The sequence below is a fragment of the Sander lucioperca genome, chromosome 18 (genome assembly GCF_008315115.2).
Source record: "Sander lucioperca isolate FBNREF2018 chromosome 18, SLUC_FBN_1.2, whole genome shotgun sequence".
Classification (NCBI taxonomy): Eukaryota; Metazoa; Chordata; class Actinopteri; order Perciformes; family Percidae; genus Sander; species Sander lucioperca.
In genome coordinates this window covers 19,793,166-19,821,106 of record NC_050190.1, presented here as the reverse complement: position 1 = coordinate 19,821,106, position 27,941 = coordinate 19,793,166, and the positions used below count along the sequence as shown (strand labels likewise).

Sequence of the window (27,941 nt, the reverse complement as noted above, 5' to 3'; positions counted from 1 at the left end):
AGGCATATTCTATGCTGGTCCAACTCCTGTGTCTGTGCTGTCTATGAATGTTTTTCTGCCTCTCTTCATCTCTTCACTGTGTATATTATGTAAACCTAAATAAAAAAAAAACTAATAAAATACAGGATGGAGGCTCAAACTTCAACATGATTTAAGACGGTCATGACAACGTGTCTCAATCATATAGGCTACATACATTTCTGACCACTACATGTTTCAAGGTCTAGGCAGTGAATGTCACTCGTCATGTTTTCCTGCATTTAAAAAAAGAGCAGCACAGCAGACTTTGATTGGTGTTTTTGTATTGAGTATTTTGTTTGACACCTGTAATCATGCAAACTTCTCTTGTGTTGGATCACGCTGAATCATGTACAATGTAAACTTTTTACTTTAAACTACTTATCATTCCAAACAAAGTACAACTTTGTCTGAAAAATAATGAAAATAATCATAAGAAAAAAGAAATGTAACGGGAAAACAATAGTTTATATTCTTTCTTTTGACCTATATTTATTATTTATTTATTATTTCTGTTTTGTTGTTTGTCAGTATGCTATCGGTTTGTCTTAAGTAAGACAAGCAGGGTTTCCTGCACCACAGCCGTATGTCCGCACCTCTGAGGGGGCAACAGCTCCGAGCAGTGCCTCTCAAATGCCAAGATGCGGAATCCATGCCTGGTAGCTGTAAATGTAAAGGAAGGATGTGTTTTTATGCGAGACATTATAAAAATTACTCATCTCTAAACACACTATTTTTAGTTCGGCTAGACGGTTCACACATTTTACTAGAATAGAGGGCAAGAGGCAAGTAGAAAATATGCCACAGCATTTGCCAGAAGTTGTAAAAAGAACTTGCAAACAACCTACAGCACCAGAGGGCAACGGAGTAGCAGGTTAAAAAAACAACACCATATTATGAATTCTCAATAATAAAACAAAGTTGTAAATACATTTTTTTTTAAAGCTCTGTAAGTACTCAAGCTACAATACACTTACATTTTTATGTTGTTAAACCCATAACATCATGTAGCCTACATGTGACGTAAACAGGCAAAAAAGAATATATAACATGTAGGAGCAGAGTTGAAAAATTGTACATTCAAATGATTTAAGATAAAAAAAAAAAATTAAAAAAAAATGTTATACGTTTTCTGGTGGTCTGGGTCTGTGAGGAGTGCGTGGAGGATTATTCAGCGGAAGTGATGACACATATGCGGAAGTTGACATGTATTTAGCGCCAAATCTTGAGTTGGACTGTAACAGCCATGGATGTTGCTCGCAAAATAAAGACAAAAGTGTCCGCTGGATTCAAAATGCGGGGACTTATACTACGACCGTATGTATTTTAATAATAGTTAAACGTTGTTATAATGTTTTTTTGCAAATGTAACGTTATTGCCATTCGTGCAGCAGGAGAACTAACACCATGTCACTTTAAAGGCAGCGATAGTCTGGACGCGGTACAGGAAATAGTAACACGGTGCAGGCTGTGTTTTTGTGTAGATTTTCATATTTTCTTAACTGTTTGGTAGTCCACTGAAGCCTGGAGGTACCTTGTGGTACCTTGTGGTACCTTTAATCGCTTAACATTACACTTGAACTGACCATTAGCTAACTAACGTTAACGTTACTCTAACTGATATTTAAACTGCTTTAATCTTGCACTCTTAGTTGAAGAGGAATTACTGCAGGCATTTAAACTAACTATATCCAATTCCAGCACTTTAACTTAAACTGAATCATCAGCTGGTTGCAGGGATCATACACATTCTTTCAGATTGCATTTTCGGTTTGCCACAAAACATACCTCTCTATAATGCACAGTCTCTGCCCTAACATCAAGTATTTTATTTTGTCTATACTTTGCCTAATAACCTTGGTGAATATGGAGATGTTTATCTTTTCTAGCAAAAGTAATAGTGGGATACACGTTCCTTTTGGTCTGCCACAAAATGTATCCCCATCTCTATAATGCACAGATGCTGACCTACCATCAAGTATTTTATTTTCTATATACTCAGAATCAGAATTCTGATTCTGAGTATATAGAAAATAAAATACTTCAGATCATGCCTAATACCCTTAGTGAATTTGGAGACATTTCTAGTTAATTCCTAGCAAAAGTCATAGATAGGGATACACATGCTTGCCCTACTATCAAGTATTTCATTTAATGTGTTCTTCAGATCATGCCTAATCACCTTCTCCGTGTGTGTGTGTGTGTGTGTGTGTGTGTGTGTGTGTGTAACAGTGCTTACTCTTGAATAGTGTATGTTAGAGCCCTGATTAACCTCAACTGCATTCATTACATAGGCTACACTTTAACTGACACTTCAACTCCTTTCATGCTCATACTTAAGGTGACACTTCAAATCCTTATGTGCTCCAGCTTAAATTTAAACTGTTGTATAATATATAACAAGCAAACAATTGGCATTTTAAAACATTTAAGGCTGTTAATGTTATTTCTAAAGCCAAATTTTCTCATATCAGCAGTCAAAGAGGAAGAAACAATAACAACATATGCATGTTTCCTTGTTTTGTGCTCCAGTGACGCCAGCAGATACCTTGTGGAGGCCCTGGAGTCTGTCAATGCCTCTGAACTGGATGATATTATTGAAAAGGTCCTGGATGCAGTTGAAAAGCAACCATGTAAGTAAAGTCCTATGTGTCTCTACAGATCACAGTGTGTTTCGTGCACAATCTGCTGAATGCACTACTTACTGTGTTTCTGTGTATTCCTGAAGCGTGCTTGCAGGTTGTGACCACAGTTTGTGTTTTCTAACAGTGTCCTCTAGTATGATAGAGCTGTCTGTGGTGGAGATTGCTGTTCAGGATTGCACTCAGTCTTGTGATGAAACCATGTAAGTGTTTTTCCTATTGATTTGATCGATCAATAATGCAACAATTTCACTACAAACTACATTTTGCGAGGTTGTATAGCTTTAGCTAAAAGTTGTTTACCTCTCTTCCAGAGATAATGTTTTCAACATCATTGGAGCTTTTGATGTGCCCAGATACATTTACAGTGTGGAGCGGAAGAAATTTGTACCGTGAGTAAAGGGACAGTGTCTTTCTCTTTGTTTTAAAATAAATCCAGAATTATTTCAATTAGAAATGCTATTTTTTTTGCTGCTGGTGTTAGACCAAGTGTATACACTTACATGTACTGCAGACAAAGTTTTAAAAGTTGTCATTTTGACTTTTTTTATCCAGCATTAGTATGACAAGCCATTCAGCACCCAGTCTGTGTGGTTTGGCCAAAGACAAAGCTGAACTGTTTAGGGAGCGCTACACCATCTTACAACAGGTGAGTGAGCACAGTTCATTACCAAATTTACAGACTGGCGAACTGACCCACTCTCTTTACAGCTATGCCCATTATGTGTACCTTGCATCATGTTGTATTTATACAGACATATTTTTTGTAGCGTATACATCGGCACCAGCTCTTCACCCCACCTGCAATAGGTGCTGCTGTTGAAGAAGGTCAAAACAAATTTCAGGTAACGCATCTTAAAACATGAATTTAAATTAAGCGTATCTTACTGTTTTGCATTTGGCTAACAGATTTTTTGTTTGTATGTTGTTTGTGATTTGTCTTTTCTAGCTCAAGACAATTGAAGCACTGCTTGGTAGCACATCTAAACTGGGAGAGGTGATTGTACTAGGGATGGTCACACAAATGAAAGAGGTGAGTTCATGATGAAGAGTTCTTTCCTGTCAGTATTTCAATACAATGTATATTTCTAGTTTCTGAAACATTTCTTATTTTTTAAGGGTAAATTTTTCTTGGAGGACCCAAGTGGAACAGTACAGCTCGACATGTCCAAAGCAATATCCTTTCATATATTTGTTGGAGCGGCTCAAAAAAAATACTTTATATTATACAATCGTGTTGCTTTTAAAGTCGATTCCTTAACTAGATTCTCACCAGTTTCATAATGGCCTGTACACAGAGTCCTGCTTTGTACTGGCAGAGGGTAAGATAACACCTACTACTACAACTGCAGTAAAGCAAATTTAAAAAAGATGCAATAAGATTTTTATTTCATTTATTCCACCTTTATTTTTACAGGCAAGTCATTAAGAACAAGTTTGTATTTGCAATGGTGGCCTGACAAGCAAGAAAAGCCACTTAGCAGAAGGGAAGGAGTAGTAGGAGATAAAATACATTAGACATGCATACAGTTTAAAATTACATAAAATACAATTTGATTTAACAACTAAAATTGGCAATAAGAACACAGACAGCAGTCAACAAGTATAACAAGAGAAGTGCACAGGTACATGGGTGGATAAGAACAATTTATATATTTATTAAAGTATTTTTATTTATTAAGGTTGGTATGAGGACTCGGTTTTCCACGTCAATGGCTTCGGGTTTCCACCAACAGAGCCGTCATCAGGCACAAGGTCAGTATTGAGTCTCCAATTACAATATTATAAATTCATTTAAAAATGATGTATTTCAGCTTGAAGTTTAGCATTAGGTTACCTTTTACAGGATACTTAACTCTTGTAGAAATTGTTTAGTTTATAAAGGACACAGCTTCATGTAAAAGAACAGTGAGTCACTGACATCCCTTGCTTTATTGCCAGGGCATATTACGGCAATCTCAACTTCTTTGGTGGTCCATCCACCACTTCGGTGAAGGCTTCAGCCAAGCTGAAGCAGCTGGAGGAGGAGAATGAGGACGCCATGTTTGTAATTGTTTCTGATGTGTGGCTGGATAGCGTTGAAGTGATGGAAAAGCTCAACATCATGTTCTCAGGTCTGGTATTGCACCATAGTTTTAGACTTCACTGGTAAAGTATTGGCACTTCATGAGACACCAGTCACATTTAGCTTCACTTTGTTTTTTCCTACAGGCTATGCTTCGATGCCCCCCACCTGTTTCATTTTGTGTGGTAACTTCTCTTCTGCCCCATATGGAAAAACCCAGATCAAATCACTCAAAGGTGAGACTTTTGGGTCCTCATCACTCATAACATACTGTAGATTTTGAGATGAGATGTGTAATGAAGGGATAAATGGACAGCATTTCAAAAATCTTAACAAATTTTTCTCTTTTCAGAGTCATTGAAGGCACTTGCTGATGCTATATGTGCATACCCCAGCATTCACAACAGGTAGGATCATATAGCGTTGTTACTGTAGTCTGCTCTGGTTTATTCTTAAAGCTTTCCTGTGGAGTTTTGGACCTCTAGTAGTGCTATGGAGCTGTTTTTCTATGAGTGGGTTTATCTTGTGCATGAGGATGTACATGCACACGGGTGTCCCGATACATATTACTGTCCATGGTTTCACACTATTCCACTGATCTACGTGTGGCAGTAAAATGCCAAGATATGCTGCAATGCGCCACCAAACTGCAAGCTAGTTAACATGGATGTAAACAATTCTGGATTTGAATGTAAACTTAATAAATCAGCTATTCAAATGTTTTATAAAGAAGGAAATGCAATCAATGTGTTTGTTAAAGCTCAAGGATACACACATTGCATTTGGTGAGTAACAATGAATGTTATCACAAGTTTTGTTTGTTTATAAGAAAACTCCACGGGGCACCTTAAATTAGTTTCAATATGGTTGACTTAAATGTATTCTCTCTTATCCTGCAGTTGTCGCTTTGTGTTTGTTCCTGGCCCTGAAGACCCTGGTCCAGGCACGATCCTGCCACGGTAAACATTAAGAGGCATCTGTTTTTTGACATAATTATGTGAGTTTTGTTCGGTGACAAATGTGGATAAATATGTTTTTCTTAGGCCTCCTTTGGCAGATCACATCACGGAGGAGTTCCGACAGAGGGTGCCATTTTCAGTGTTCACTACTAACCCATGCAGGTAAAACATATAAGGCTTTTTTTATGTCAAAATATTTGTTATGGTTCTGTTGTAAACAAGATTGATTTGTAAGCCTTTTGAGAAATTTGTGACTGGAGTCATGACATTGTCTTGACATAGTACTTCTGTTCTCTGTTCTAGAAACTAAAAGTGAACTGCTTTGTTTTCCTGTCAGGATCCAATACTGCAGCCAGGAGATCGTCGTCATCAGGGAAGACCTGGTCAACAAGATGTGCAGGAACTGTGTCCGGTTGCCCAGTAACAATCTTGACATTCCAAACCATGTGAGTTTCAGCTTCTCTGAACAAACCTTCATGCCGAGTGAAGGTACTCTCATCAAACAGTTGTGTTGTCAGAGGTATTACTTGCCTTTGTACATAGTATTTCAAGTTTTGTCATCCTTTCTAAGTGCTCCTTAAAGGGATATTTCACTATAATATATATATATATAATAATTATTATAATAATATAATTTTCACTATTGGAAAGATGAATATATCTTTAAATTGGGTCACTTATGTAGTAGAAATGTGAATTTTTTTTTAGAAATGGGTGGCTTCTAGGCTGAGAAAAGCCAGAAAATGTGTTTTTGGCTCATGTGGATGAAAGACACCAAATCCCAGAATGCACTTGCTTCGCTGCTTTAGCGTCTACTCCCAAGCCACGCCTACCGTTTACAGACAGACAGTGAGGCAGTATTCAACTTTAGTGTGTTTTATTGTCATTTCAACCATATACACGAAACAATGTTTCACCGTGGCTCAAGTGGTTACACAATTAAAAATAAATAAAAACGACATTATATAAAAACGACATACGAAACAGGCAACATTTAGTGCACACACATATGCTCTGTAAAGTTCAGCTAACACATAGCTACTAGCATTAGCGCTTGGTGGGCTGTAAACATCGAGTATAAACTAATATATTTGCGTGGAATGTAGAATGGTCGGCATTTAACAGTCACAAACTCCACCAGCAGTTAGCAGTTAGTTGGATACAAGCACCAGTCCGTGTTAACACAGCCCTCCTCCACTAGTCTTACCCAGCGACAGAGCAGCCGGCCTGGTAGCTGGAAAGCTGTTGTTCAGCAATGTTTCCACAAAAACACAACACAGTCTCTGAACTCGCGTTGGGAGTTTCGTTGAAGTTGAATGTAGTCCAGTTTGTGGTCTAATGAGCGGACACTTGCAAGCAGGATTGATGGAACAGGTGGCCAGCTAGCGTTTCCACCGTCACACTCGTTCAACGTTCCCCGCTGATGATGTCCCTTTACCAGCCAGAGGCATCGAGCAACACCGCTGGTCTCCATAGCAGGCGGGCGAAGCTGTGTCGAGTATTCCGTCTGTTATAAAGTGCCCTGCATATTCTCCGATCTGTACCAATGTATCCCGGTGGTACACGTGAGCGGTAGTTTGAATGCACATCATTGTTGTTCTAAAATTTCCTTTGGGATGAATAAATCTATCTATCTATCTAAAAGTTTTCTGCTGAGAAGGGAGTAGCGAAAATTCAAGACGGCTGACATTCGTTTTGGTTCGGGAATCTTCGGAGAAAGACGACAGCCCTATGGGCGGGTTGAAAATACGCAGAAGTAGCTCCTACTACTGGCTGTAGTCCATTGCCTCTGGGCAAAAAATCTTCCAATGACGCAAAAATTATCGTTTTACGTCATCGGAAGATTTTTTCCAGACACACAATACAGAGATCTCTCATCTCAGGGGGACATGAGGGAGGGAAGCACGGTCATTCAAAAATACTACCATGTTTCTACTGATACAAAGCTTAATGCTAAATCGGTGAAGTATCCCTATAAGGATAAGGAGTTGTTGCTGCAAAGATGTTGGTAAACTACATAGTCTGGTCTCATTTCTAACAAAACACAATGTGAAATGTCCTTTTATTTTTGTAAATAAATGACCTTGTCATTTTCATCCTCCTCTCTGCAGTTTGTTAAGACTATTCTATCCCAGGGTCACTTGACTCCACTGCCTCTGTATGTCAGTCCTGTTTTCTGGGCGTACGACTACTCCCTGCGTGTTTACCCAGTCCCTGATGTCATCGTTTTTGCAGACAAATACGACCCATTCAGCATCAAAAACACAGACTGCCTCTGTGTCAACCCGGTAAGAAACAGAAACCCCAGTGAGGGAACTTCAAATAATCTATTGGCAAAAATGATAACAGTGGTTGTTTTTTTTAAGTTGCTGTATATCATGGTCTTGTCTCAATATGGACTCATGTTGTATTTGTCATTTTTTTTCTACAGGGTTCATTCCCAAGAAGTGGCTTCACATTCAAAGTGTACTACCCATCCAGCAGAACTGTTGAGGACAGGTAGGATGTGTTCTGGGGAGGTTTCTCTTTTCTCTCCCCATCATTCACTACAGATAACTTTCATTTCAACCATCACTAATGCTCATACTAATCGGTTATGTTCTTGTGTGTTCACAGCAAACTTCAAGGATTGTAAAGGAAATTATGGATTTAGAAATTGATCCGTTTCCATTGTTTTGTACATTGCTTGTGTATGATACTGTAAGCTTAAAATGGATTGGTAATCAAATCGCTGTAGTGTTTTATTTTGTATGTATTGTATGTATGTTCTGTCATGAATAATAAAGGTTTTATTCTTGGTACTGAACATCCTGACTTCTTAGTGCATGCACAATGATTAGACCTACTTTGAGCAATCTCAGAAACTGTAGTCTACCTTGCATGTCTTCAAAGTTAGTCATAATAGAGTGCCAAATTAGGATTTTTATTCTTCATATTTGCAAGCAGTGGACTGTTGATGTATTTAAACTGTTAATGAAAAGGGCAAAGTAAAGACTTTTACTTTGAAAATTGACTGTGGTTGTTTTATATGAGAAGTGACACCCTAGGAGGTGTTAAAAACCACCAGGTAGAAAATAAAAATAGGTATTTAACCACCTCAGCTGAGCTGATAGTGTACTCCCTTAATATAATACATCCATGTGTACTCTGCTTATGTATGCCAACCTTTTTTTTCCTACTTTATTGAAAAAGTACATTAAAATATACAACATTTCAGAGACATACTCAAAATAATAATCTCTTTAAACTATAAAGTTTTAGAGACTTAATATATTACTTGAATTCTTATAAAAAAGCTGTGAAATTGGGAGTAACATTTGTTTTGCATTTATGTAAGTACAATTTGCAAGATAAAAACAAATTCACTGTTAAATTTCTCATGTTCAAAATAATAAATATATATATATATATATATATATATATATATATATATATATATATATATATATATATATTCAATTTTGACATTATTATTGGTTTGACACAATATATAATGCATAATTTGAGTCCAAAAAATATATAATGCATAATTTGAGTCCAAAAAGTAATTGAATGTATAGAAAAGTAAAATAGATATAGTATAGATTCTGATTCATCATTGCAAAACCTGCATTTGTTTTCAATATTTAAGAATTTAGAGATATAGATTTGTAGGATATATATGTATGTGTACTTCTTTAATCTTATTGGTAATACAGAATTGATATGGTAATAGCCATGCCCTTTGCCAATCAGTGCCACTAAAAAAATTTATTCCAAAAAGCTTTTCCTCTAGTAATAATAACAAATTGAATTTGTATAGCGCTTTTCAAGGACTCAAAGTCACTCTAGGAGTGATTTTCCTTATTTCATAAAATGTATACATATATGTTTATTGTTGCATTAAGCATTCAAAATGTCAATACCATTTATCATCAAAGAAGATTCTAACCTCAGTGCTTCTTGAAATAGATTACTTTTCATTAGATGGGATACCATGGGGGGTAACACCATTTGCCTGAAGATGGTCTAGTACCGAAACGTTTTACTATTAAACTTTGTATTCTTTGCACTTAGACAGTTTCTTTGCAAATTAGATGGGATAAACCCATTAAATTCTCTGCTTGTTACAGGAAAGGATTTAACAAGAAGGAATTGTTCATAACTAAACATTGGTATCAAAGACAATACATAAACAATACCTTTATCAACCCAATTTTGCCTAAAGATAGATTTTTTTTTCCCAACAGTAATGTCACTATTATTCCATATGATGGTTTTGTATGAGGAAAGGTTATGTGTGTAGCACAATTTCCAAGCAATGGGGGACAGGCTGCCTGTTGATCAAATTTAGATAACTGGTAATTTGTTATTGTAAAAGTTACAAGAAATTAGAAAATAAAATAAAGACCTCCTAATTTCTTTAAAATTTTGTTGGACTAATGAAATTGGGACTGGGGCTGTATGCCGACCTTATCAAGATGGCGGATTTAAGAAGTCGACAACTTCCGGTCGTGCCCCCAAAATACTTGCGTGACCTCATATACATGGCGTTTTGAAATTTGCAGGAAAAACAAACATCTCAAGGTAAAGACGGCTGCAATTCATTTATACCCAGAACTGCAATTGCATGTTGCAGTTATATTGGACACTAACGTGACCAATATAATTTTAGAGCATGTTTTGTATTTTCAAGTTTCAACGTTCTGTAACGTTAGCTAGCCAATGTAACTGACGAACAGCTGTGACCAGTAGTTTGGGGGTATTTTAAACACAGCTAAATCGGTTGTTCTAGACCTTCGCCTTCTTTCTAAGACAAAGGCTTAGCTAACTGCACGTTGTTGTAGTAACCTAAATAGACGAGCTAGCAAAGTAGGTCAGCATTTATCGTGCTGCCAGCTATCGTTATCTGTCCTGCATTAGCAGAATTCAAGCTAACACAGTGACTAAAAGAGGAGCAAACAATTGTGGATGTTACGTATAAACTCTAGCTTACTCACACAGAGAAAACAGGTCGATGTTGCCTATTTTCATATGACTAGCTGAACATAATTTTCCTGACATCCAGTGTTTTGAATATGGGTATTTTTTTCTGTTCGCCTATTTTTAAATTCGATTATTGTAAATTATTGTAAGTAGCTAACTTATTTAAATAATCCTGTCAGCAGTAACCTAGATGTTTTCTCTTTCTCGCCTCTTGCCATGACAACAGACAGAAGAGACTGACATAGCAGAGATAATGGCAGAGATGGAGGAAGACATTGGAGATCTGCCAGCCGAAGAGGATGACAATGACTCCGACAGAGAAGAAGATGACAGACTGTTTGCTTGGATGGTAAATGACGATATGGATGAAGAAGATGAGGAGGTGGAGGATGAACAGCCCTTGGACACTGAAGCATCTGAATCGTTTGAGTTAGATACCCCAGCTGAGCGCAGTGGTCATATAGCAGTGGTTGACAGAAACAGCATGTATGTTTGGGGTGGATACAAGGTAAGGAGTTTATTAGCTAGATACATGTCTTAAACATTGCATTTTTACTACAGTCTACATATTTATTTAAATTACTTCTTTTTTTCTCTCTCTGTACAAGAATGCTCAAAACCACGGATTCTTTGACTTCTATCTGCCAAGAAATGAGATCTGGACGTACAACATGGAGTCAGGAGTATGGTAATAGCTGTTACATTTAAGTTCCCTATTGATACCATTGTCATCACCACTAAATTTAAATTAAAAACAAAACCTAAATGTTCACAGGACAAAGCATTTAGCCGGAGGTAACCTGCACACATCCATGTCAGGCAGCTGTGGGGTGTGTGTTGATGGAGTCCTCTACTTATTTGGAGGTCATCACGCCAGGGGAAACACAAATAGGGTACTGTGTGTGTGTGTGTGTGTGTGTGTGTGTGTGTGTGTCTGTGTGTCTGTGTGTGTGTGTCTGTGCGCGCGTGCGTGCGTCTTTCTTAACATCCTGTTATTTTCAAATGATTGCCTTATGGTTAATCATAACACTGAAGCTCGTCAGTCTGCTGTTTGCGATTATATTTCAGAACTCCTGTATTTTGTGCTGTGCTTTGCAGATCTACCGCCTGCCCCTGAGAGCTCCCAGCCTAGTTTGGGAGGAAATGAGGGATCTTAAAGGACTCCCTCCATCCTGCAAGGACAAGCTTGGGTGCTGGGTTCAGAAGAACAAGTGAGTAATGACTACCTTTTTATTTTGATGTTGAAGTAAACATGAATGTTAAACATCTGGCACACTTCAGAAAATGTTAATGTGGCCATCAAGTTTCAGCCATGTGATCACATTAACCATAGTATGAGTGGTTAATACAAAATAATAAATGAATACGAGTAATCACAGATTGTTATCTATTTTAAAGGAGTTTTGTCTTATATTGTTTTCATAGACTTATATTCTTTGGTGGCTATGGCTACGCTGCTCAAGGACTTCATCAAGGGACTTTTGAATATGATGAATCATCTTCACTTGTGGTCTGTAAACAAAAATCCTCTTCATGTGATAAACACTGCTTTCAAGTGTTACATCTTTTTATCATTGTATATTTCTAAATGTGATTAGTTTAAAGGAACATCTTTCATAGCAAGTTATACAAAACAGCTAGAGTGTCTTATTTCCTTTTAAAGTCAATTTGATTACATTTTACCTAAATATATTTAATTTGTTTGCTGCTGCAGTGGGACAGCCCTGGACGAGGCTGGAACAACCACATCCACATCCTAGACCTGGAGACATCTACATGGAGCCAACCCAACACCAAGGTAAACACATCCACAGACACTACCAATATCACCTCACACAATGTAATCACACACATCACATGCATGCACGTGTTGAGAGCCAACCCACTGCCCAATAGCAACAAAAGCCTCATCCACTTAAACCAGTCTCTCCAATTTTCATCCATTGTCCCTGCCTTAATCCTGCCATAATCAGAATTTTTCCTTTGACTCTTGAGGAATATTAGAATAAACAACGCTGAAAAATGATGCATTCTCTCTGTTGGTATGTCCTGATGTAGGGGAACACCCCATCGCCCAGGGCAGCTCATGCTTGTGCCACAGTTGGTAACAGAGGCTATGTGTTTGGGGGAAGATACAAGGTAAGGGAATTTAAAACTAGGAATTCAAGATGTGGGTCTTTAGCCTCTTTTCGTCGATTCTTGTCATACGGTTAATATTACCTACCTTTTCACTATAAATGATTGTTTCCTACTCCAATCTCCTTTTGGTCCACAGAACTACAGACTAAATGACCTGTACTACATTGACCTGGACACATGGGAGTGGCATGAAATGTAAGTATTGTTTATTTTCACAATATTCTAAATCATCTGGGCAGACGATAGTTTAAACTAAAAAACATCTTAATATCAGGTCATCTTTTGTGAATGGGTGAGTCTAACATGCTTCAAAAGTTATACATCTTTCTTCCACTTGTTCCATTGGAACATGCTCACCCTTGAGCTTTCTCTTAATTGTGTGAATGCTGATTCAGCAGTATTCACAGTATTGTTATCCAATTCTTCAATTTCGGTCGCCTACTATTCGGCATACTTTCAGCTACAAAAGCCATTCAAATATCAAAATGTTCTGCTCTTTAAGGACATTTGTGCTTGTATTCGACTTTCTCCACCATTTCTATTTTTTTTTAAATATTAAGCTTTTTTCTTTTCACATTGAAAGTCATAGAGCAATCTTTAAATCCTCTTCAGGCTTCTTCCACTTCTAAGTGCTACTGCTCCAACACACTTTCACCTACAGATGTCATTCAAACTTCAAACTATTCACAAAACATTCAGCTATTTGAAATCAGAATGAATTCAGCTATTGATATCTTTTTTGTGTTATCACTGTTTAAGTTTAGTGCTTCTTTAGGCTTTTTCTGCAGACTCAGACCCAGGTTCAATACCCAGTCCAGGCTGGTTTTTTTCAACATACTATACTTTGACTTTTTGTATCACTTTTTTCGACATACTACGCTTTGACTTTTTAATGGCTTTTGTCAACATACTACACTTTGACTATTGTCTTTTTTCGACATACTATACTATTCATCTTTTTCAAATTTAGCACCATTGCCAACTTTATTTTACTATCACTTTTTTGCAATACTATGACTTTTTTATCACTTTTTTCAACATGCTATTCTATGACTTGTTTTTATAACTTTTCGACATACTATACTATCACTTCTTTCAACATGCAATACTATCACTTTTTTTGCGATCTATACTATGACATTTTTCAACATACTAGGACTTTTTTTCGATATGCAATACTAGGACTTTTTCACCACTTTTTTCGACATACTATTCTATGACTTTTTTGACATACTATTCTATGACTTTTTTGACATACTATTCTATGACTTTTTTGACATACTATTCTATGACTTTTTTTATCACCTTTTTCGCAATATATACTATGACTTTTTTCGACATGCTATACTATGACTTTTTTTAACATGCTATACTATGACTTTTCTATGCTAACATTTTTTTAACATAATATAATATGACTTCTTTATAACTTTTTTTCAACGTGCTATACTATGGCTTTTTTATCACTTTTTTCGACATACATACTATGTGACGTTTTTATCACTTTTTTTCGACATACTATATGATTTTTTTCATCATTTTTTGACATGCAATACTATGACTTTTTTCGACATGCTATACTATGGCATTTTCTATATACTATGGCTTTTTCAACATACTCTACTAAAGCTTTTCTTTTCACCTTAAAACATTTCACTTTTGTTTATTTTATTATTCAACATTTCAATGAAATACGTACTAATAAAACCATTCCCAGTTTTCCAACTATTCTCACTACTTCACCTACCTACACAATTATGCCACCAATCCAATTTAGCTTTTCAGCATTCACAAGCATTTTCTGCAGGAAATGCATTTTCTAGATGTGTTTGTCTCTAATGTTCCCCTCTGATCTGGTTGCAGGAGCGTTCCCCAGCAGGGTCCTCTGGGACGGTCTTGGCACTCCTTCACTCCTGTGTCACCAGACCACATCTTCTTATTTGGAGGCTTCACCACAGACAGAGAGACACTGAGTGAGTCTGACACTTGTTCTGAAGTACCAAATAATCCCTCGCCACCTCAAAATGGTCACTGGTTTTACAGAGTTATTATGTTTTCAGGTGATGCTTGGCTGTACTATGTAAGCAAAAATGAATGGAAGCCTTTCAAACACAGTCACACAGAGAGTCCAAGGTAATCCTCTCGTCTTACTGTGAACACTGTTAGTGTGCTTGGAGATTAAGTTTCAGCTAAATGATTCTGAGGGATGACCACTCATTTGGGTGCGTGTCTATGAGCAACATACTGTATGTCGACAATTCTTGACATTGTGCTGTGTATTTCAGGCTGTGGCACACAGCATGCTCCGGTCCTGATGGAGAGGTGTTTGTGTTTGGAGGGTGTGCCAACAACCTGTTGTCTCATCACAAAGCGGTAAGCTGCAAGTCATATAAAAAATAGTGCTGTCAAACGATTAAAATATTTAATCGCGATTAATGTCATAGTTAACTCGCAATTAATCGCACATTTTTATCTATTCTAAAGTCCCTAGATTTCTTTTTGTTCAATTATTTTTTTCTCATTTTAATGCTCTTATCAAAGTGGAAAAGTGGATCGGCTTGCTTTGTGCTTTTGTCGCCTGGCTTTGACGAGGGGGCGAAGAATTCGCATCAGCTGTGTGCTTGGCCATCAAGTGGTATTTCAGACTGGACGTGCTGCGATGATAGCTCAGTTCACAACGACAAAACGCACAGATCACTTTGGTCTTGTCAATGGAACCATTTGGCAACTTTTTAAAAGTAAACTTTCCATTCAGAATCTTATTGGCATCCATTTCGGCGTCTTGCGCTTGCCATCCACTCAAAACGTAACGTTAGCCTACTACTCTTTGGCCGGCTCGCAAGCCCAAACAAGTGTGTGCCTGTTGTTTTGTTTCCGGTCTAGCTAGATCCGGTGTGGTGTTGTAGTTTTTCTAACGTTACTAGTTGTTGCAACAGCATGTGAAACTACAATGTTTGTTATGCCAAAAAGAACGTTAATCTCGCATTAAAAAAATTGACACCATTAAAATGGGTTTGCGTTAACACCGTTAATAACGCGTTTAACTGACAGCACTAATCAAAATATAACAATCTTTTTTTTCATTTTACATACATTGCAATCTTTTTTTACTGAATTTGACTCCTTTATGCTTACTCGACAGGCTCACAGTAACGAGTTACTGGTTTTTAATGTTCAGCCCAAATCACTAGTGCGGTAAGTGTGAACTTATTTTATACCTGAAGCTGAGATGTTCTCCATTTATTATTTTGTGCTTATATTTTCCTGTCCCCACTCTCCAGGTTCTGTATGGAAGCCGTTCTGCAGCACAGGGAGCGTTTGTCTAGTTACTGGGACTGCTTGCCTAAACACCTCCTACACAGCCTCAAACAGAGAATGGCACGTGTCAACACACTGGGCTCCTAGGCTAAGAGGAAACCGTGAATCTAGTCCAGAGGTTTATAGGGTAGAGTATAGAGTCTGTATGTATGTATGCATGTATGAGATGAGTGTTACTCTCAAAGCAGGTAGTCCTATTTGAGCATTAGTTTAATGTGTGTGGACATATTTAAAAAATCTCTAAGCAATAGTGAACAGCTGTGTAACTGACAGCGCTTATGTTCACAGGCCATCCTTGTCCTGTTTATTACCTTTTTTGTTTATTATCTTATAGGTCAAACTATTGCAAAGCCAGTAGAATCTTTAGTGGTGTAACAGTGCAGACGATGCACAGCATATAAAAGAGAGCAGAAAATCTAGAAAAATCCAATTTCTTTGCTAAGCATACTTCCTTCTGAAAAGCCAAAATATAATGGCATGGTTTCTATTCCTGTATTCCAAGATAAATGGTTTGCTACTTCTGTACTGGATAAGAGAACTTGATTTAAGATAAGGTATTTTTGTCAGCATTTAGTAACTGCAAGTACAGTGAAGTTATGACAGTGCTTCTGTGTTTAAGATTCCAGAGAGGTTTTGTTGTTTAATGCTCACAAAAATGTATTTTATCTTGTTAATACAAGATGTTAATATTGTACTAGCCAGTAAAGTAGTGGATACCTGCCTAAACTAAGATTATGAACAAAAAACACAATCTCATGATCAGCTTTTCATGAAAACCATAGAAAGAAACCCTGTGAGAAAATACTGTGTTATGGAGTGGAGGAAAATATAGTTTGGAAATTGGGCAGGACTTTCCTTTCCTCCACAAGATTGTAGCACATTGTGTAGGTATACCCAAGAGTCAAGGAAATAGTCTTTTAGAACAAACGCCATACTCCAGTCGCTTGTTGACATAGTTTCCACTGGTCTTCCTCAGAAATTGAACCAACTGAAAATATTAGTCTAATGTCTTAACACTAAACACAGTGGTGCAAGGCTGAAACATGTTTGCTTTAACTGAATTTGTTTAGGGAGCCTGTTGCTTTAATATATGATAGCTATAACTGTTTGGCACAATCTTTAATACAGATGTTTGCTAAATCTTGTAGTTTAAGTTCTCACAGACCTAAAACTAGTGCTTTGTTACGCAAGACTATCTCCTTTGAAGCCCCAGAAATGTTAATTTTTATTTGTGTATTTATATAGTTGAGGAAATGTGTGGGTTCTTTATTCTGAAAGAGGCTTTTAAAGCCTTTTTTACATTGTCATGAGTGGCTCCTGTAGCATTTAAATCTTGTTTTAACAATAACTTAAAATACTACCCTAAGTGTATTGGATGTTGAGCCACATTGCACTGAAATGCCTAATTGTCAGTAGGGCTTTGTTTGTATTTGCCTGGTTTGCACAATGTTCCCTTAGTGTTTTTTATTGTAGAATGCAATGGATACTGTTATTTCGTACTCAAATAAACGCATACCATGAATTGTTTTTTCAGCTTTGTATATTTAAAATAAAATTGATATCCAACAAGGGAACTGTACGCTGATGATCAGATCTTAACCGGTACCGCTCATGCTTGAAATGTAGATGAAGTCAGCCGAGTCACATAAGTCTGTGTTCACCCGTCTCATTTCTTCTTGGCAGCCAGCAGGTTTGGAGCAGACACTTTAACTTTGCCTGGCATGTTTCTGGATAGATCAGTATCCTGTAACACAGGATATTAGAGGGGATACAGTTTAAGTTAAATTATAAAAAAAACAAACTACCCTGTTATTAGTGCTGAAACTTATAAAAGGTCATAGTATAGTATGTCGGAAAAAGTGATACAAAAGTCATAGTATGTCGAAAAAAGTCATAAAAAAGACAGAATAGTATGTCGAAAAAAGTCATAGTATAGTATGGCGAAAAAAGACATAGTATAATATGTTGAAAAAAGTCATAGTATAGTATGTCCAAAAACGTCATAGTACAGTATGTCTAAAAAGTTATTAAAAATAGTATAGTATGTCGAAAAAAAGTTATAAAAAAGACAGAATAGTATGTTGAAAAAAGTCATAAAAAGACAGGATTGTATGTTGAAAAAAACCCATAGTATAGTATGTCGAAAAAAATGTCATAGTATGTCGAAAAAAGTGATAAAAAAAAAGCCATTGTATAGTATGTCTAAAAAAATGTCATAGTATAGTATGTCGGAAAAAGTCATAGTATGTCGGAAAAAGTGATAAAAAAGCCATAGTATAGTATGTCGAAAAAAGAAATTATAGTATAGTATGTTGAAAAAAGTAATATAAAAAAACCATAGTATAGTATGTTGAAAAAAGTGATAAAATAGTCATAGTATAGTATGTTGAAAAAATCATAGTATATAAAGAATTTCATTGTATAGTATGTCATAAAAATATAAAGAAGTCAGTGTAGTAATAGAACATAAAAAGTCAATAGTATTGTCATAAAAAGTCGTAGTATGGTATGTCATAAAAAAGTCAGTGTATTATGTCAGAAAAACATGTCTTAAATAATAGTATAGTTCATATAAAGTCATAGTATAGTATGTTATAAAAATGTCATATAAAAGTAATAGTATGTCTTAAAAATTTCAAAAGAATAGTATAGTATGTCATAAAAATTCATAGTATGTCATAAAAATTCATAAAATGTCATAGTACATCTGTAGTATGTCATAATAATATATATTATATATATATTTTTAAAGTCATAAAGTACATCATAAATATGTCTTAAAGGTGCTCTAAGCGATGTCACGCGTTTTTTAGGCTACAACATTTTTTGTCACATACAGCAAACATCTCCTCACTATCCGTGAGCTGCCTGTCCCCTGAACACACTGTAAAAAAACGCGGTCTCTGTAAACCTGCACCACAGAATATACACAAACAGTGTTCCAGCGTTCCAGCCAATAACCGACAAGAAGGATTTTGCGGTGGGGGTTGGGGGGTTAGTGGGCGGAAGGGAGGGGGAGGGGACGGGATGAGAAAGAGGGAGGGGCGAGCTAGTCTCGTTTTGTCTGAAAATACTTTGAACGTCAACAAGAAGTAACGTCACCCAACATCGCTTAGAGCACCTTTAAATAATTTCATACTATAGTACATCATACAAATATAAAAAAGTCATAGTAAAGTATGTTATAAAAAGTCATAGTATAGTATGTCATAAAGATTTCAAAAGAATATTATAGCATGTCATAAAAAAGTCTGTAGTATGTCATAATAATATATATATATATATTTTTTTTTTTAAAGTCATAAAGTACGTCATAAATATGTCTTAAATAATCTCATACTATAGTACGTCATAAAAATATAAAAAAGTCATAGTAAAGTATGTCATAAAAAGTCATAGTAAAGTATGTCATAAAAAGTCATAGTATAGTATGTCATAAAAAGCCATAAAATGTCATAGTATAGTATGTCATAAAAATGTCAAAGAAATGCAGTGAACTTCTTTACCTTGACACTGCGGAACAGGTCTTTCTCTCTGGTTGAGGCATCTCTGGCTTTCATGAAGCTCAAAACTGCAGTGCGTGCAGCTGGTAGAAACATAAAAATAAAATCAATTCTAAAAGCAATAATTTTCACTGTAAAAACATGAATATTAGAATGGATATTCTTACCTTTTCCTTTCTTCTGAGAACCTGGTGTCAGTTTCACCTTGTGTCTGTGAAAAACAAATGACTCATTTAGCCCCTGCAAGCTTCACTTTGTCTCTTAACACACCAAAAGGTTATTTGCACATACTTGTAGTTAGACAGGGCGGTGTATGGAGCACAGACTGGCACAGCAAACAACAGCACATCTTCAGGATGGGGCTGGCCCGACAGAGAGGTTAGCAGATCCTCTGCTTCCTGAGGCAGCACAAAGGAAAACTGAAGACTCATGCAGTAGTAAACTTACTGGTGGGTTAAAATGAACGATGCAGAATGAACATGCATTTATACCCAAAATGTTCTTTGAATTATTAAAAAAAAAAAATACATATATCAAAGAGGGAATAATGATTAATTTCTATTAACTATTAGAAATATTTATCCACAGTCAAACTCACCTCTGCTCCAGGATTGTCTTGGTCCACATCATCTTCCTGAAAGGAAAAGAAATAACATATAAAATATAAGGTTGTTTGTTGTGGCAGGTAACTTCATAACCATCACCAGACAAATATTACATTTCAGACACTGGAATTGGATCTTGATTGTGTCCCATACCTTGTCCTCCTCGGCAGGACTGGCCTCCTCTCCAGGCGGTTTCTCCTCATCACCCTCCATTCCTTCTGTCACAGCGGCCTCCACATTACGAGGTTTCGGGGGTTGTTTCTGAGGGGCTGCTTTCCTGATGGGTTCGTCTCTACCCTTCCCCTTCTTTCCTTTCTTCCCCTTATCTTTCTCCTCCTTAGTGGAACCAGCTGACTACAGAAGAAAAGCGCTTCTACTGTTATTTACTGTGTCAGTATCAAGGACTGTGCACATGACAACTGTGTAGACCCGAGTTGCAGTTCCTACTAAATGTTGCAGATGGTGTGCTACCACGTGTCACTGTACAGTACATAGTAACGACTGTGTTGAGGATCATTTTTTTAGTCATCCTCACCCCGAGCAGCTGCATCATCAGCTCCCTGTCCTCTTCATCCTGGTCCTTGTACTTCTCTTTGATCTTCTTTAACTTGTTCTGCAGTGATAACAGGCACAAATTACACACAGAAACCAGATTGCTCCATCAAATAAACTCACTATGACATGTAACACAAAAGGTAATGTTACCAAAAACTCTTGGCTTTATCAGAGATGTTGTTCAGTCATGGCTTGAATAATTATATTTTGTTTCAGCTTTTGATACTCATGTTGTGATGTGATAAAAAAAAATGTTTTTTCTTATTGTAGCTGCAGATGATGAAAAAAAAAAACATGTTCCTACTCATGCTTTTAATCATTATACTGGTGTTGTTTGCCTCTTAGTCCCTTGTAAATTTACTTTGGTTTGTTATAGGTTTTATTTCTATTGTGTAGGTTTTAGTCTCGGATTTTATTTTTCTCATGTAAACTGTATCTCCTTTGGAAAGATTTGTAAACTTAAAAGCACCATGTATTGGCGAAGGTATTATTGTTACTTTGTTTTAGATTTGGTCTTAAGAACAGAACATCTGATCTTATCAAACTCCTCTCTCACCTTTTGGCCTCTCTTCGGTGGCTGCTGGGAGGGGCCTCCTCCACCTTTGGATCCCTGGTCGACTGCTGATCCAGCAGATGAAATCTCAGTCTTCTCCCCAGTGTCACACCCTTCCTGTTTCTGCTTCTTCTTCTTCTCTTCTCTAGTGACAAAGATAAAAAGGATTGAATCAATGACTGAATGATCAATGATACGTTTTTTTTAATAAACCAACCACATGTCTCAACACTACCTGTTAATGAAATTCTGAAAGTTTGTGGTATGGGCTTAACAGGAAGAAGTACATGCTAACTGTGTGTTGTTATTTTATACCATTCATTCACCTTCTCTGCTTGGCAGTCATGTGTTTCCTCCCCTGTGAGTCTACCTCAACCTGTAGAGAATTCATCAACATGAGTTTGAATGTTATACCTTTATGCTTTCACTTAGATGAAATTGCTGCAATGTATGTGGCCTAAGATGGCGACTAATTACCTGAGTGGTCACTTCCTTTTTGAAACCAGGGTTCTGAGTATTTCTAGAAATAGGGAGAGACACTTGTATTAAGTACCATTCATCGTTGGGTGCAAGGATGGAACTATAAGGCGTGTAGAAAGCAGGACAAGGCCTTTCCATTATTATAGTGTTAGCATTGTAGTGGTAACATTACCTGCTGGGCTGTAAATGAGAGAGGGAGATGGTCGTATCCGGAAAGCTGAATTCTTCACTTTCTTCATTCTTCATCTCCTTTTCCTCCCCACTGTCTTCCTCTCCATCCTCCTCTCCCTCTGCCTCCATGTCGTCCTCTTCAGGAACAGCAGCCAGTTCTCCTCTCGCACCATCCTCCCCCTCAACCACTTTTTTAATCTGCTTTACCGTCTCTCCATTTCCTCCCGCCCTTTCCTCACCCTGATCTTCATTACTGCTGTCATCACCTGCAGAGGCAACAGAATCAGTACCAACACCCGACTGTCGTCGTTACATACACAGTAAATGAAATCAATCATTTTGGTATCTGCTACCTATCAGCTCCTCTCCCTCCTCTAACAGCTCAGCAGTTCTGGATGTGACGTCCTCCATGTCCTCCTCTACAGTCTTCACCTTTCTCTCCCCTCGGTGCCGAAACACACTCTGCTCATCGACCTGCACAGACCAGGGTGAAACGTCATTGTTTCAATACAAAGAGTTAAACATGAACTCACAGCTCATGATGGTATTTACCTTGAAGAGGAATCCGAAGCCCATAATCAAGTAAGAAGGTGGCAAAAAGTTTTTCTTTCCTGGAGAGAAATATGTCTAATGTTAGGTCCTCTGTTAGACATCATCATTAGCAATTATACTTTTCATATTTTACTCTGGTGCCTTACAGAATGAATACAACAAATATTTTAATGTTCCATACCTCTGATCATGAAACTTCCAGTGGTCAGGTACTCTCCAGTGGGAGCTGTTTTAGACACCTGAACACAAATAATTGATATAACACTGCTAATTAGGAATAAATGCCAACATTTCTACTGTATCAATGTGATTAAATAATTTTGCTGCTTATAGTCTATTTTTTTCCCCCATGTCTAGTAACACACTATGAACCTGAATGTTCAAGTTACTCTTTGGAGTTTCTCTCACTAGTAGCAATATGGAGCAATAGCAATATGGTTTTATAAGTTGGTCCCCTTTTTTTGTACATAACATGTCAAGAAGACTTAAGAAGTCAAAAAGGAATGTAAACAATGCACAATTTATAATATAAAAAACAGCTTTACAAATGTTTGATGAGAAAGATATAATAATACAAATAATACGCATATATTAGGCCTCAAATATACACACAATGTGTTTTGGTCAGAACCACTGAATGTGAATATAACTTAAAAACTTACAGTAAGTTATGGCACACAGTTCTAAAATATGTTACAGAATAAAAACATTTATACAATATGATGGTAATAAATAAACAGCAAACATATCAAAATATATTTTGCCTTGTGGCTTGTTAGAAGCAAAATATGCTACCTTGTTTTAACCTAAACTCTAGCAACCCCTTTAAGCCAGTCATTTCATTTTAAATGTATGGAACATGGTAGAATACATCATTCTCCATACCTAATTTTATCTAATTATAGTGGGCAGTGACTGAGAAATAATTTGTATTAAATATACAGTATATAGATACATGCATACAAGCTAGCAAATTTAGTTGCTTGTTATTGATAACTTACCTGATGATGATGAACCCACCAAGCACTGGTGATGATCTTGGCATCCCAGGCAGCACTGTAGCACACAGCCATAGTGCCAGCTTCTGTCAGGGTACGAGGAGGGACGGGGTCACCTGGAGCAGGAAGATGGAGAGGGAGAGACACAAACAAATGAGTGGAAGAACTAACATCTAGTATGTTCCCATAGCGGATGGAAATGTGCAGGTTTACCTGAAGGGTTCTTGATGACACAGCTAGTCGCTCCATGGAGGTCAGCATGAACATAGACATCACCTGACAAAGTAAAGGCACACGTGACGGGATACACCAGCCCCGTTTTGAAGGTGCTTACTTTGTAAAGGCAAGAGTGTGTGTATAGGTTCTTTCATTACCTGCCCGGAGATAGCGTTTGACAATTATCTCGTTCTGCTGCTGATCCCTTCCTGCGATGACGAGATAATTCTCTGAGCTGATGAACCACAAGAACTTCTCAAACCTGCCAAAAGGGGAGAAATGGTTGAGAGAATGAAAGGCTCCACTGCGCGAACATATGTGCAAAAATACTGCATCAACGTCTGAATATGCATAGGCACAAAATGGTGATGTGTGTCTTACCAGTAGACTTTCCTAGCCTTCTGAATGGTGGTCACAGTCTGAACCTCTTTCAGTGTTTTTTGTGTTTTTTTCTCTGCAGATTTCATAGCCTTGAATGACATGAAAATAAAAGCCCATTCAACAGTATACAAAAGTATGACGACTTGTCAACTGGAAAGCTGTCGTGTGTCAATACATTGCAAGCAATGTTCCTGAAAAAACCCCCAAACAGGCCTTTCTTTGATCTTAAAGATGTTCCTTGCTGATCATACAATAATTTGTGACCATAACCTTTAAAAACGGCAGGAATTTCAGAGTTTGGATATGGACAAAGGCTGAAACAGCTTTCTTACCTTATCTGCTGCTTCAATGGTTTTATGTTCCTTCTTTTCAGCAGTGCGTTTGAAGTCATAGTACCTAAAAAAAGCACAATGACAAGCATCAGCTGTAAAAACAACACCTTCCCCACATAATGCTCAATTGGGGATTACATCTAAACCTACTTTTTGGCATTGGCATAAGCCGACAGGCCAAGATCCACGTCCACTAACATGGGCTTGTTCCTTTGCACCTTCTTGTTCTGTCCTTTGTCTTTATTTTTGTTTTTCTTCCCTTTCTCCTCCACTACATCTTTTTTCTCTTCCTCTTCCTGGTCTTCCTCAGAAATATATGGATTCCTAGAGGGAAAAAGACACACATGAGCCAAATGCTGTAACAATGAGCAGAGTGGTCTGAGGGACTTAAGTTTCTGTATCAGATGGTCTCACTTTAAAAGCATGGTGATATGATTGGTCTGCAGCTTCAGCTCCTTGATGGCGCAGGCCACCGGGTCTCCAGCAGCTTGTGCGTCTTTGACGATAATGCCGATTTCAGTCCAGTCCACCTGATTCGCGAGTGCACTGCGCACCACCTGCAGCGCCCTCTCTACCACAGGCAGGTTCATCTCCACCAGTTCTCCCTTTATTCTGTCCACCTCCTGCAACACACAAGACAAGATTTCTTGTATTTCAGCTGATGATTTGCCTGACCTGTGTTTGCAAGTTTCAGTTAAATCTTCTCAACAGCGCCAACATTAACGTTCCACAAATACATACATATGAAAAAGCAGGAGCCATTCTGTGCAGCGTTTAGAGCACACAAACCTAAAAGTTGACAGAAACGCTGACCTGTACTTGGTGCAAGGCCTCCAGTCTCTGCTCGTGGTCCCTTTTAACATTCTCCAACTTCTTCAGAGCCTGTTTCTCCTGCTGCAAGGCCTTCATGTCAATCTTCTGACTCTCCATCTTAGAAAAGAACTCATCCACTGCCTACATGAGAGGATCACATTAGAGTCATATCAAAAGGGTGAATTCACATTGTAAAGGAGAAAAGATCAATATTCTTTCCTAAACAAAGAATCAAGAAATAAAACCAAATAAGCAGCCATGTCAGTATTTACCTTATCAAAAGTATCAAACTCCAAATAGGGGCTCTTTGCATGCTGGGCAAAGAGGAATGGGTGGAATTCATCATATCTGTAAGTAGATATTATTGACATGAATTAATTAACCATATTATAAAAAAGCAGCTAAAGAAAAGTATGTATAGTAACAAATTGTGTGTTAAACAAAACTTGACATACGTGAGCAGTTCTTCGCTGGGTTTTCCAGGAGTTAAGCTTGGTTTCTTCTCACTCTTTTGTATGATGTAACCCTTGAATTAATTAATTAGCTCGTGAATATAACACATCTATTACAGCATCCTAAAGAATTTGTTTCCTCAAAATAAAGACTGCTTCTGAAAGATTCCTTACTTTGCCACTGAAGTTCTCCGTTTTTTCCATATAGGTTTCTGCAATCTGCATGGCTTCCAGGATTTTAGGTGCAACTGAAAAATCAGTCAGATCAAATACAGTTTTTTTTGCAAATAAACAACATTACAAATAAATTCAAAAACAAAAACAAATCTTAAACTTGAACCACTACATCCACTGGTCTGTTACTGCAATTATACTGCAATTAACTCTTCTATACCTTGGGCAGCATCAACTTGGCTGTCAACTTTGACAGAGCCCGGCAGTCCCACCTCTATCAAACTGTGTTCTATCAGAGTGGATCCATAGGCTGGAGGTGTGTTTGGAAAGGACAAAAAACATGATTCAGTCTGTTCATTTACTTAATAAAAAAAAGTTTTGATTGAGGACTGTTTGCCTGGCTACTTACGAAGGTGAGGGTTCAGGACCCTTTTCACTTGCTCTCCATTCGGTGCTTTGCTGAGGATTTCAGTCAGTCTATATAAAAAACCAATAGGAGAGAATTTGTTTTCACTGGTGTAGGAATAATATACGTTTATTGAAATCTGATGGATGTCCATCTGGTCCACAAAGTCAACAAGCATATGTAAAGATGTGGTTACCGCTCTAAACTGATGAGAGGTTCAGGCGGTCGGGCGCTCTCCACATGGTACCGCTCTCTCACAGCAATCTTAACATCTTCTGCCTCTGCTGTACGAAACCGCAGCAGGTTCAGGATGGTGTACTCATGGTCTGCAAGAATGACGTTACCCTGAAGATGGATTAGAAACAAATGCACACATACACAAACACATTGGCATGTATCAATGTCCTGGTTCGGGATCAGGGCTGATATGATCAGAAGTTTGATATACACATCTCACAATGTTTTCTCACCCTGTCATACAGTTCAATAATCAAATGGTAGGCAGCCTCATCTGAGCCAAACTGGATGTCAACAATCCTGTCAATCCCGAGCTGCTTAATTTGGGTCAACCGCCGTGACTTCAGGTGTTTTCGACACTACAGAGAAAGTTGCTTTTGACATTCAGGAATGGAATTCTCAGTGAAATGTGACTTGAATCACAAATCAAAATATTTTAAAAGCCTAAAATATGGTTAGAATTATACAGTAATGATTAAAAAAAAAAAAAAAGTTGGTCAGTGTTATTCAGTAAATGAGATGTTCTTACTTTCATTGCAAAGCCCGAAGGCATCATGTTCTTGGGCCATTCAAAGTCTGTGGAGTGAATACGACTCCCAGACTCAATCAGGAGAATAGCTTTGCTGTCAGGCCTGAGACAAAAATATGACACTGAGTTATACACACTAACTGAAAGTGGTGGAATTTAACAAAGTATATTTAGTAGGTGCTGTACTTAAGTACAGTTTTGAGGTACGTGTACTTTACTTGAGTACTTCTGTTTCATGCTTCTTGTTTTTACTTCTCCTCCACTACATGTCAGAGGAAAATACTGTACTTTTTACATACACAACATATGGTGAACTAATAAAATATCAGTGGTCCTGTCAGTTAATAATACTTTTGTATACTTGGACACCATGTTATGGATAATACTTCTTTACTAATTATACTCACAATTAGTAAAGAAGGGAGTATATTTATGCCATATAAATTAATTACAGTGAAACTTTCGGAGGCAAGTTATTCAAACTGTCCTTACTTTTGCAGACGGATGAGATACGTCTTGTTGTCGATGTCGTACACGTTGTTTACTCTCATGCCAATGTAGCTGTGATAGAGTGAAGCAAAATAAATGAATGGCTGATCATTTGTAGACAAATCCACATTACCGATGGTTAGCTTATAGCCACCAGGATGCTAGAGGCAATAATGAATAACACATATCACCTACTTGGCATTGATCTCGGCAATAACTGCCCTGATATCCACGGTGGTGAATCTTGTTTTCATGGTGACCGAAAAGCTGACTACCAATAAAAAGAAAGGTAAACACTGTTAAATTCACATTTCTGGTGCAACATCAGCAAGGAAAACATGCAGGGAATTACTGAACATGCGCAGAAGTGATAGGTTTTTACGGAAGCC

At 37.4% G+C, this 27,941-nt stretch overlaps 3 protein-coding genes across 4 annotated transcripts; 2 read left to right on the top strand and 1 right to left on the bottom strand.

Moving 5' to 3' along the window:
* The first annotated feature begins 1,212 nt into the window (after positions 1-1,212).
* On the top strand, positions 1,213-8,490 carry pole2 (polymerase (DNA directed), epsilon 2). Its single transcript, XM_031310208.2, has 19 exons — positions 1,213-1,335; positions 2,551-2,651; positions 2,788-2,863; positions 2,975-3,052; positions 3,216-3,309; positions 3,431-3,505; positions 3,610-3,693; positions 3,780-3,836; positions 3,934-3,982; positions 4,343-4,415; positions 4,602-4,774; positions 4,872-4,961; positions 5,078-5,132; positions 5,625-5,684; positions 5,769-5,846; positions 6,022-6,130; positions 7,796-7,972; positions 8,116-8,183; positions 8,301-8,490. The coding sequence occupies exons 1-19, from the start codon at positions 1,265-1,267 to the stop codon at positions 8,317-8,319; spliced, it is 1,587 nt and encodes a 528-aa protein (XP_031166068.1). The 5' UTR covers positions 1,213-1,264; the 3' UTR covers positions 8,320-8,490.
* Positions 8,491-10,139: 1,649 nt separating this feature from the next.
* klhdc2 (kelch domain containing 2) lies at positions 10,140-17,625 on the top strand. Of its 2 annotated transcripts, none has more exons than XM_031310323.2 (14): positions 10,140-10,250; positions 10,873-11,157; positions 11,258-11,337; positions 11,425-11,542; positions 11,748-11,860; positions 12,075-12,159; positions 12,364-12,447; positions 12,708-12,788; positions 12,925-12,983; positions 14,652-14,761; positions 14,849-14,921; positions 15,074-15,161; positions 15,931-15,983; positions 16,070-17,625. In XM_031310323.2, exons 2-14 carry the CDS (start codon positions 10,903-10,905, stop codon positions 16,191-16,193), a joined length of 1,323 nt encoding a protein of 440 aa, XP_031166183.1. In that variant the 5' UTR covers positions 10,140-10,250; positions 10,873-10,902; the 3' UTR covers positions 16,194-17,625. The 2 variants fall into 2 exon arrangements, with proteins under 2 accessions (XP_031166183.1, XP_031166182.1); XM_031310322.2 differs by having other exon boundaries at positions 10,143-10,250; positions 10,876-11,157.
* A 6-nt stretch (positions 17,626-17,631) lies between these two features.
* LOC116057727 (nuclear export mediator factor NEMF) lies at positions 17,632-27,938 on the bottom strand. The gene is made up of 32 exons (XM_031310316.2): positions 27,748-27,938; positions 27,556-27,624; positions 27,064-27,166; positions 26,768-26,893; positions 26,494-26,642; positions 26,301-26,368; positions 26,112-26,201; positions 25,892-25,965; positions 25,721-25,791; positions 25,538-25,613; positions 25,266-25,406; positions 24,867-25,075; positions 24,603-24,776; positions 24,453-24,516; positions 24,121-24,209; positions 23,898-24,001; positions 23,737-23,799; positions 23,527-23,639; positions 22,707-22,764; positions 22,526-22,584; positions 22,327-22,447; positions 21,975-22,239; positions 21,800-21,842; positions 21,649-21,698; positions 21,326-21,467; positions 20,750-20,827; positions 20,368-20,568; positions 20,208-20,243; positions 19,901-20,007; positions 19,777-19,820; positions 19,613-19,692; positions 17,632-17,850 (listed from the first exon to the last, which is right to left on the bottom strand). Exons 1-32 carry the CDS (start codon positions 27,804-27,806, stop codon positions 17,773-17,775), a joined length of 3,204 nt encoding a protein of 1,067 aa, XP_031166176.2. The 5' UTR covers positions 27,807-27,938; the 3' UTR covers positions 17,632-17,772.
* Positions 27,939-27,941: the final 3 nt, after the last annotated feature.